General features: G+C 38.4%; 1 protein-coding gene across 1 annotated transcript; it reads right to left on the reverse strand.

Annotated features, from left to right (window-relative positions):
- Window positions 1-719: 719 nt before the first annotated feature.
- On the reverse strand, window positions 720-6,789 carry LOC134000784 (solute carrier family 2, facilitated glucose transporter member 1). The gene is made up of 10 exons (XM_062440264.1): window positions 6,775-6,789; window positions 6,283-6,381; window positions 4,745-4,905; window positions 4,411-4,651; window positions 3,862-4,024; window positions 3,409-3,593; window positions 2,937-3,038; window positions 2,483-2,584; window positions 1,470-1,673; window positions 720-899 (listed from the first exon to the last, which is right to left on the reverse strand). Exons 1-10 carry the CDS (start codon window positions 6,787-6,789, stop codon window positions 720-722), a joined length of 1,452 nt encoding a protein of 483 aa, XP_062296248.1.
- Between the last annotated feature and the right edge of the window lie 3,357 nt (window positions 6,790-10,146).

Consider the following 10,146-nt stretch of genomic DNA (forward strand, 5'->3'; position numbering starts at 1 on the left):
ACACAATGTTCACAAAATGCCTCAAAACATGCAGTATAAATATCAGTAATGATGTTTGAAAACCAAATTACGTGGGGGCCACATCAGCCTCTTAAAGACGCACACAGCCTTCACTTTGGACTCACTGGTACCTTTGAGATGAAAGAAGAGTTAATCCTTTGGCCTGAACATTAGGGAGGTTAAAGGGTCAGTTTACCCATATTACAAAAACAATATTTTTGCTGTTATCTGTAGTGATATCTAGCCGTGAAGATATGTAGTTTCAGTTTTGTTTGCCAATGTTTGAGCGATCTTCATACCACCTCCCCTTTAAATGGATATGAATTTCATTTTTTGGAGCTCTGACCTTTTAAAAATGTCTTTTGAGAAATAATGCTGTGATTACTCAGAGTAACTCCCAGATTGAATTGATGACAGTTTCTGGCATTTTTCCTCAAAGTAGATTTTTCTGAACAACAATTGTTGGCAGTGAAATTTGTGGATTATCCTGAGTAGTTTGCCTTTTTTTTCCTTTCCTTTTTCAATGCAATAATAACTATACAAACAAAATTAAAAACTAAACAAACTAAACAGATACAACTATAGCTAACTGGCTACATTCAAATTATAATAATAATAATAATAATCAATATAATTACAAAAACATTTTGGTTATAAATTGGGTGAACTGATCCTTTAACTGTATGACCATGACCAGATTCAGTAAGGCATGAAGTGGGTCAGGTGAAAGTGTTGAATCCAATCTTATTGTGCAAAGGAATGCCCTCCGCTCCTCTGAACTCCTCTGCAATGTCGTCAAATGTGCGACCTTTTGTCTCTGGGAGGCGAATCCAGGTGAAAGTGAAAGCAACCAGAGCCACGGTCATGAAGAGGAGGTAGACATACGCACCGCAGATTTTCTGTATGTAAGAGACACACATGAAAATTGTTTTAATTTGACATGAATTTAACCAGGATTGGCAGCATACGAACAACACAGAATCAACACCCACAAAGAGGAGAAGAAGAGCTTTAAAACAAGAGAGGAGAAGAGTTTTAAAACAAGAGAGGAGAAGAAGAGCTTTAATATGAAGGGAGAAGAGGAGATATTTAAAACTAGACAGGAGAAAAACAAAAAAAGTTGTTTGATTTGGTTCCTTGGTCTTAGTTTCAGGTTGGCTGCCATCTCTGCTGCACTATAACGATCAAATGTTTCCCTGGTTCACTGTTAATTTAATTACTATTATTTCGACCAGATTTTAAAGGATTTAGGATTAGATTTATACGTATTTAACATTAAACAGATTTATGTCTGTTTTACAACAGGTACATATGTATATAACAGACTGAACAGATTTATAGCCTGTATTTAACAGCCACGTCTCTAAGGTGCGAGGGAACCAGCAAAAGCAAACAAGAAATTCAACTCTAAAGTTTCCCCTGAAGTTTATCTTGATCATACAACATGCAGGCCAACGGCATAAACCCACCAGTAATGGAGGAAAGAGGAGCGCCAGAACAAACTTCCCTCCCCAGTTGAGCATGCTGGTGAAGGCCATGGCAATGGGTCTTCCAGGCTGGTCGAACAACTCAGCAGCGATGAACCAGGAGATTGGGCCGGGGCCGAGCTCGTAGGCTGAAATCAGGCAGAAAACCAGCAGGACCTGCAGGCTCCGCAGCTCTGGGACCAGGTGCTACACAGTGGATAGACGCGTTACTCTTGGAAGGATGGCTATGGGTCATCAGTGTGAGGTTTTTTTAGTTTTTTTTTTTAGCGTGCATGTTATTTCATGTAGAAATTTGTCAAAAGAAAATGGGAATAGTATTTCTTTTTTTTTTTTTATTCATTCCAATTTAATCAGTTGTCTTTTTGGCTGGACCACAACAGCAGAGCCAGTCCAATAAACGTGTTTGTGTGTGACTGAGTGACTGAGTGATGAAGTTACACCATTGGTCAGCCAAAGGCCACCAAATCCTGGGATAGCCAAGTATCCCAGAATGCATTTTGCACCATCTAGCAGCAATGGTGGAGATTGTCAGGCTAAAAGCTGTTGTAAACGTCACTGTAAGACTGTTAATATTTCAAATAATCATTCACATTATTTTCATTATTATTCTAATAATGCCTTTTAGGGAATTTGCTCCATTTTCTGATATGTTTTTGGTACACTTCATGGAGGCTTGGTTGCCACTTTCTGCATCCGTCGTTTCAAATTCAAAGCCCTCAGCATTTCAAGTTCCAGCCATGTATTAATTACTTTTCAAATAATAGGACTTGGTCAAAACCTGTCATGTTATAGTTCAATCAACCTGGAACATAAGTCACAAACCATTCTCTGTGTACAATACCATGGTTAGTTTGAATTTCATCCTTTCAATCATTTCATAAGAGCAGGCGCCTGATCTGTCAGGAGTTGGACACATGACTATAACCAAGATTGAAACAGAGCTCTTCTTGCACACATGATAATGACAATAACCCCGAGAAAAAAAAAAATCTTACCAAGACAGAATCTACTATAGTCATGAGTAAGTTGCACACTGCTATGGAGATGAAACCAGTCAGTAGCAACCTCCTCCTTCCTGCCCTTTCCATCAGGAAGAACTGGAGAGGAAAAAACAACACAGTGGTGACTCTTCTAACATTTCATCCCTATTTTTGAATTAAAAATGCAACACTATCCTATTGTGGTTCAAGCTGCTAAACCATTCATGAGGAAATGGCAGTTACACTTTAATCCTTTATCCAAGACTTTGCAGTTTGTGGAAAGATAACTAAATATTCACTTCTTGTGCTATTAGTAAATTTAATAATTAAATGTTTACACATCAAACTATTTCTTTGCAGTGCATTTTGTTGAATAGTGAATATAATAATGTTATGACTAGTGTTATAATATAGTGTTAGAAATTATGGAGCTGTATTGTAAAGGGTTACCACAACATTTAGTACTCACTGCCACCAAAGTGAAGGTCACATTGACTGCCCCCACACCCAGGGTCAGGTATTTGGCCTGGTCAAATTTGGCCTGAAACATTCTGGTTGAATAATTGATGATCTGGAAGAAAAGAGCAGGAATTTATTTTTTGCTTGGTGGGTTACTGGGACACGTTTCTGTGTTTTAAGGAACGGTGATACTGTCTTGACACACTGCCCAAGAATCTGGGTAGCAGCCAGGGAGAAGTGCTGAGTTTCAGGATAAAACAACCTGAATAATTTATTGAACAAATACCACAGCTCAGCCAGTAAAGCAGACCGTGAGCCACGAACTGTATCACAAGAAAGATCACATAGTGAATTAAAGTTTAGAAAATGCAAAAATCTAAAAAGAACTCCTTTTATGGGTGATCATGTCAAAATTATGAAAACGTACAATATTCCTATCTTGTTATTCTTACTATAAAATAACTGCATCTCATACAACTGACCGCATTGAATCCAGACAGCTGGCTTCCCAAATTGATAAAGAGGACGATAATGATCGGCTGTCTGTAGCTGCGTTTCTTGAAGAAATCGTGGATGGTGACGCCGGTCTGAGTGTGGGCAGCTTCTTCTTTCATCTCTTCCAGCTCAGCAAACACCTTGTCTGAGCTTCCTCTAAGCCTCAGTAGAGCTGCAGGGTTAATACAACATCTTGCATAAAGGATCTTTTGTCGTGCAATTTGTCGACAAAGCTATAATACCAGAGCGAATGAATAGAATTACCATGTTTTGATTCCTGGAAGTTAGTTGGGAATCTAATAGTCTATAATCAAAATAACTGTAGGACTGTTGCCGTGGTGCATCTCTAACTATGAGCTCCAACTTAATGAGTACATGGAAATAATGTGCTCAGTAATGGGAAAGCTTGCAGTTAAAATACTAAAGTCCATTGTACTTACCAGCCTCTGCCTTGCTCTCCTCTCCCCGGGTGATGAGCAGGTATCGAGGGCTTTCTGGGCAGAAAGGCAACAGCAGGTACTGTGCCAAGGCCGGGATTAGGGACAGTGAGAGCATCATGGCCCAGTAATTCTCTGTACCCAACACTGTCTCCAGACCAGCCACCTGCAGCAATCATGCAAAGAATTATAGCAACCTTTTTTTCAAAGATGGTTTTCTGTCATTTCATTGGGCCATTTGTGCCAAAGCATGCTCATATGGGAAGAACTGTTATTGTTGGTTTGTAAAACTATCTAAGCTGTAGAAATGTAGATGCTTGTGGTAGTATAATTAAAGCTGCATAAGGCAAGATTTGTATGCAAAAGGTATGTCTACTTGTGTGTAACAAATATCTAAGAAATGTAGACTATTTAAATTCACAAATAAAACTGTCACTCAAGATGGCGCTACCACAAAAAGTATGTCATATATTCCGACCCTGCGCTCTAATCCCACCTAATAGATGTCAACAACCTTCAGTCAAAACTGTAGATTTCCACCACTATCCTCACCATTCCCACAAAGATGCCTGAAGCAAAGGAGACCTGGTTGAGTGTAGCAAAGGCTCCTCTCAGGTTTATGGGGGACACTTCCTGTATGTAGAGAGGATTAAGACTCATCACCAGGCCGCAGAAAAGGCCAAACACCAACCGTCCCAGGATGAGAACCTCGAATGACTCGCTAGATTTGGAGGCGAACATCAGACATGTTCCCACCACAGACAAACAGTTCACTATTAAGATGGAGTTACGCCTGGATGTGAAGAAAAGAGAAATGAGAAGACAAACAAGTCATTAAAACATGATGGAAATAATAGCAAAATATATTTGTTCATGCCTGTCTTACCTGCCGTAAGAATCTGCCAGGTACTTGACTCCTAGCGAGCCCAGCAAGGCTCCAAAGTCCTTAATGCTGACAGAGAGCGACCACAGGAGAGTCAGGCTGTGATGTGACATCGTTTGGTTGTGTCTTTCTCTCCAGGTGTGGTTGAAAAACTCTTCAATGATCTCAAGAGTTGTAAAAGCAAAAGATAATCATAATCAATATAAAAGGAATACAACAAGGGGTATTATTTAATCACTGACAAATTATAGCTGTTGCACACAATCTAACAAGTTTGATAGCAAAAAAAATATCCAATGATATAAGTCACAAAAATGTTTCAAAAAGTATTTTGACAAATCTAAAGGTAAATTTGTTTCAGGCTAAAAGTAAATGATCTGCCTGGCGTGCAAAGGTTTAGTGCACTACCTGTGAAAAAACAAAACCCTGCCAACCCATGGGAGCCAGGCCTGGAGCTGACCCAGAGACTCTCAGGGAATTGTTAAGTTAATTCAGTGTTTTATAGAAGCTGTGAGATTTTTGTGAGATATTTGGTTAGCAGGTTTTCCAGCATTCCCCACCACTGATATAGTGGCCTTATATTGAAATATCCACTGTTTACAAGATCATTTCTTGTGTTGCAGTTGTATACTTCAATTGCATTGAAAGACTTCGGACCACTTTAACACTTTTGTGGCCTTGCTGTAAATTCCTGAAGAATACATAATATTATATCATATAATTTTATGAAATTATTACTGAAAATTAGGAAGTTTGTATTTCTTCAAGACAGATATCCTTGTTTCTGTCGTGGATGGGTTTAAACGTGCATTATATTCACAAAGAAAAGTCTAAAGCTAAAAGTAGTCATAACGTATTTATTAAATAGTGGAATTTAAAGATACTGAAGCTGAAATATGACAGCCCAAAATGTGCACTTGCTATGCATTTGTTTCATAATGGCTCTAAAATGGCTACTTTTTATTTAGTTTCTCTCTATTTTTAGCCTATTCTTTTTTATTTATTCACCTTCAAGTGTCCAAAACCAAAAAAAGTGCTGACATCTTTTATTCTCAGTGGAAAATGCAATATTTTAAGATTGTTTTGGCATTTAAATGAAATTTGCATTTAATTTTGTAAATCATTGTTTAGTGATTGTATGTGATGTTTAGTTTGTCATTCATTATTAAGATTTCTATCATTGGCGGTCGCTGAAACCACAGTTTGTATTTTGAATCATTGTCTTTGCATTGTGTAGTTATCTTAGATGTTATTTGTGTATTTTTATGTGACTGATTATGTTTGTTTTTCCCCAGACAGAAACATGACATGGAAACAGGCCGATAGAAAAGAACATGCCAACACAAAGGTAAGCATCTAGCAATTTCAGTGCAAATTACTGTGAAACTAATATGTACTACTGTGGACCAACATAGCTATTATACATTTTGATGTGAGACTGGGTTGAATATGAGGTACTTTAAAACAAAATGATTGGTATCAGATAGCATCAACCAACATGATGTCACATCACCCCCTCAGCTCCTGTCTGTCCGGCTCACCTTGGCGGGAGCGTTGACGTTGCCTGTGTGGTAGCCAACCTGCAGGGAGCCGAGCACCGCTGCCAGAATGGAGGTCAGGAGTGTGGCTGTCAGATGGCTCTGTGTAAGGGTAAGTGACATTTATTTATTAATTTACCTCGTAACATATCTTAAATAAGAAAGAAAAACAGTTAACCCTTTCAAATAACAGTTTAATGCCTCAAGTAAGTACTTCTTTTGCTGTGTATCAAGCAAGTCGAGACTTAAGATAGTAAGTCAAGTTTACTTCCGACACACACACAGGCATGCTCTGCAGTAAAAACAGTTTTCTCCTTCGCGGCTCTCCCAACATAGGAAACCCTGTGAGTATTCGTAGAGGTCACAGATGGCAGGAACCACCGTATTTTCACACACTGTCAAGATGTGCAGATTTTTAATTACAACAAGTGAGTGTTAGTGTTCCTTTTCTTGTAATGTCTTCACATGTGGGGAAAATGGTTAAAACAAACAAACCTCCTGGGACGCCATTTGTTTGGGTGCGACGGGGTATCACTCCCTCGAGATGTAGGTGCATTTATTTTCTTCTGACTTCCTCTGCTGTGAAAAACCCATATAATGCCAACATTAATAAATAATAGTATCAGAGTATGCCATTTAATTATAATGACGGAAATGCATTTCTCATCTTCAGTCATAAAACAAGTTTCAAACACATTCATTGTCTGTGTACTACAGAGAAAAGGTTAGTTTTTTCCCCTGGTGTTCATTTTCAGATATCATTTTCAAAAGTACAATTTTATGATATTGTGTTCCAGCTGTATCACATCAGAACTCAATGTCATAAACCCAGGAAGAGACATATACTGCCTGCTCCAAGATGACCAACATACTTTTCAGATAAATTATATAAAGATATTTTGTGTGTGTGTGTGCGTGTGTGTGTGTGTGTGTGTGTGTGTGTGTGTATCAAAGCAATCAATCTGAAACATTGTAAACTTCCTGCACACAGTTTGTTTTTCCTCTTTATGCATGCTTACCTGTGCTGTGGAGTGAAGCAGACTGCACGTCTTGTCCAGAAATATAAATGAAAAAAGAAAAAAAATGGGAAAATATTACTTTACATACCTTTTAATATACAGTGTATATAGACCGTACATATCAATATCTATTTTAACATCTACATCTACATACTTTTCTTTATGTTCTCACCACTGTTCCTGAGTTTCGTTCGTAGATCCCGTCTTCATCCCTGAGTTTCAGATATGACTGTGTACATTTTCCTGAGTGAGTGTACTTGGACGAGTGAGTCCAGCGATGAAGTCACACCCAGCTGGTGAATTTGGGGCAGGCCTGACAGAATGGCAGCCACGGGCCTCCTCTGGTTCTCATGGACCAGCTGATAGACATCCTTCGTTCTGGCTGACTCAGAATCAGTTTACTTGCTACACCCAAACCCCAAATTGACTCTGGTGAAAACTTCGCAACCGTTCCCAGTTCCCAGGCCAAAGGCAAATCTTCTCGGCCTCAGAGCACTGAGTAGGCATTTTGGCAATAACACAGACACATGTTTCAATTTCGTGAGTGTGTGTGGAGTTGTGGGTTAACTTGTCTATGTCTTGTGATGATGATCACTGAAATGGAAAAGTCCGGGGTGTCTGAACACAATTAGGCTATCAAGGAAAGGGTCATCATATGTCAAAATGTCTTTCGAGGAAGGTTTTTAGATTGATGACTACTGTGCATTTCCGACTTTATCCCAACAAAGCTGAGGGAATATTATAAAACCAAGACTTCATAGGATTTTCCAAACATATGCAATTGTAGGGAACTCCTCAACTGAAGATAAAATGGGAAAATCATTTAAAAACTGAAACTTCACTCAAACAACTTTGAACCTTTTGACACAGTTTAATACTCAAGTGTATGAAAGATTAAACATGTCAACAGAAAAGACATTTTAAATAATCACCTTTATTACATTACCATAAGTGTCTGTTATATGACCCTCATGAGTTTATGTCTCTTTACAGAGCAGTTCTACTCCTGTTGATAAATATTTGAACACTCTTGTCAGTTTCTTCCTTCGAGGAGCCATCTATCTTACATGTGAGTGAAATGTGACAAATATCTTTGCATGTTAGTTGTTGTAAGGATTGAGTGTGTCGGACACAGATGAATTTGTGCCTTGTTGGCAGTAGTAAAGAAGAGCTTCCTTTAAATGTAATGACCATGTCTGTTGTTAAGAGAAATTAAATTGTAAAATTGTAACAGAGATGAACGCCAACAGTGTTGGTCAGGGTTTGCTGACTGAGATACAGTATGGTACTTTCAAGGATAGTTACAAAAGGCAACACCCATCTCACAATGCTGTGACAATTTAGGGCCTCAAGTATTTAACAGACAGCACCACAATGAAGTAAGTGTGTGTGTGTGTGTGTGTGTGTGTGTGTGTGTGTGTGTGTGTGTGTGTGTGTGTGTGTGTGTGTGTGTGTGTGTGTGTGTGTGTGTGTGTGTGTGTGTGTGTGTGCGCCTTCTCTCCTCCTCCTCAGATCTTGTTTTTTTCTAAAATGCTAAAATGCTAAAATGCTAAGATCTGTCATCCTGTCTTTCCACATGGAAGCTGTAGGTGTCAGTCCATCCTAGACTTGTGACAGATGCAACACGCACACATAACACATGACAAAGTTCCAGAAACCAGACTTATCCTGGTTAAAGAGATAAAGTATATAAAGATCACATGAGGGGCAGTGACTGAGCATTAGGAGCTGAAGCTCTCTTAGCCTGATGTTATAATCTGCACTCGTATCTGCATTTATGTTTGTGCATGTTTGGGTTGCGTGCAGATTTGGTGCTTTGAGTTTGTGCGGTTGTTATAGTTTTTTTAATGTTCATTCCAGTAGTTTTATGTAGCCAGTACATGCATCCCTATATTTCCCTCGTTTGAAGTTATACAGTACAGTATTTGATTAAAGCTTATTACCTCAGTTTTATGGTTTTCATGCTTTAGCTTCAACAGATGAATTGCAGCTTATTAGCATGTCCTGTATTTATTTGTTCATTTTTCCTCATGGGCCAGTGATTTTTAATCTAATCCAGTCTTACTGAATGACTGTTTGTTACACAGTTAAGTTTTTGTGTGTTTTTGCATGTTGGTATGTCCAAATATATGTGTATGTATAGGCGCTCTGTGCACATGAGACATTTTCACTAGTGAAATAAAACGAGTCTGCAAAATGAAAGCATGATGTTTGGTTCACACACACACACAGACACACACAAACACACAAACACACACACACACACACACACACACATACACATACAGTACACACACACCTGCATCATGAGCAAATCCAAATAGGCATTATCAGCTTTTCAGAGCTAAGATGCACAAGCCAAATAAATAAAGATTTGGAGAAGAAGATTAATTTAATCATAATGTTGAGCGAGGAAACATTCCCCCGGCAGGGCGCAAACCACACCATTTACACATAAAAATAATATTTTATCATAAAACTTAAGTAAAATATGGACAACTAAATAATAAGTGGCCCCTTGGGGGCCAGGAGGTGATGAAAAGCAGATAATCCCATTTCATAGAAACACCTGCACAGCACTGACTCATATGTGAAATACTTTATTTGTGTAGATAGAAAACAAGAGGCCTCCCATAAAACTGTGCACTTAAAAAAGTACCAGGTTGTTTTTTCCCCCACAATGTTTTAAAAGAAGGGAAGTGTCATTTAAATGCAATAGATGTTAAAATAAATTCTAATATTATATATCTCATATGCTGTGTACTGATGTGTGTAATTGATTTTATGACCTTAAAAACAGAAGACTCTTTGCTTTTTAAATGTCCTACAATTAAGCTGTCAGTCATCC

This window comes from Scomber scombrus, chromosome 19 (genome assembly GCF_963691925.1).
Source record: "Scomber scombrus chromosome 19, fScoSco1.1, whole genome shotgun sequence".
In the NCBI taxonomy this organism is placed as follows: Eukaryota; Metazoa; Chordata; class Actinopteri; order Scombriformes; family Scombridae; genus Scomber; species Scomber scombrus.

Coding starts and splice junctions, on each gene's coding strand:
- LOC134000784 (XM_062440264.1), bottom strand. Junction 4,025..4,410: donor CAGGCATCTTTGTGGGAATG/GTGAGGATAGTG, acceptor TGATTGCTGCAG/GTGGCTGGTCTGGAGACAGT. Junction 1,674..2,482: donor CTATAGTAGATTCTGTCTTG/GTAAGATTTTTT, acceptor TCCACTGTGTAG/CACCTGGTCCCAGAGCTGCG.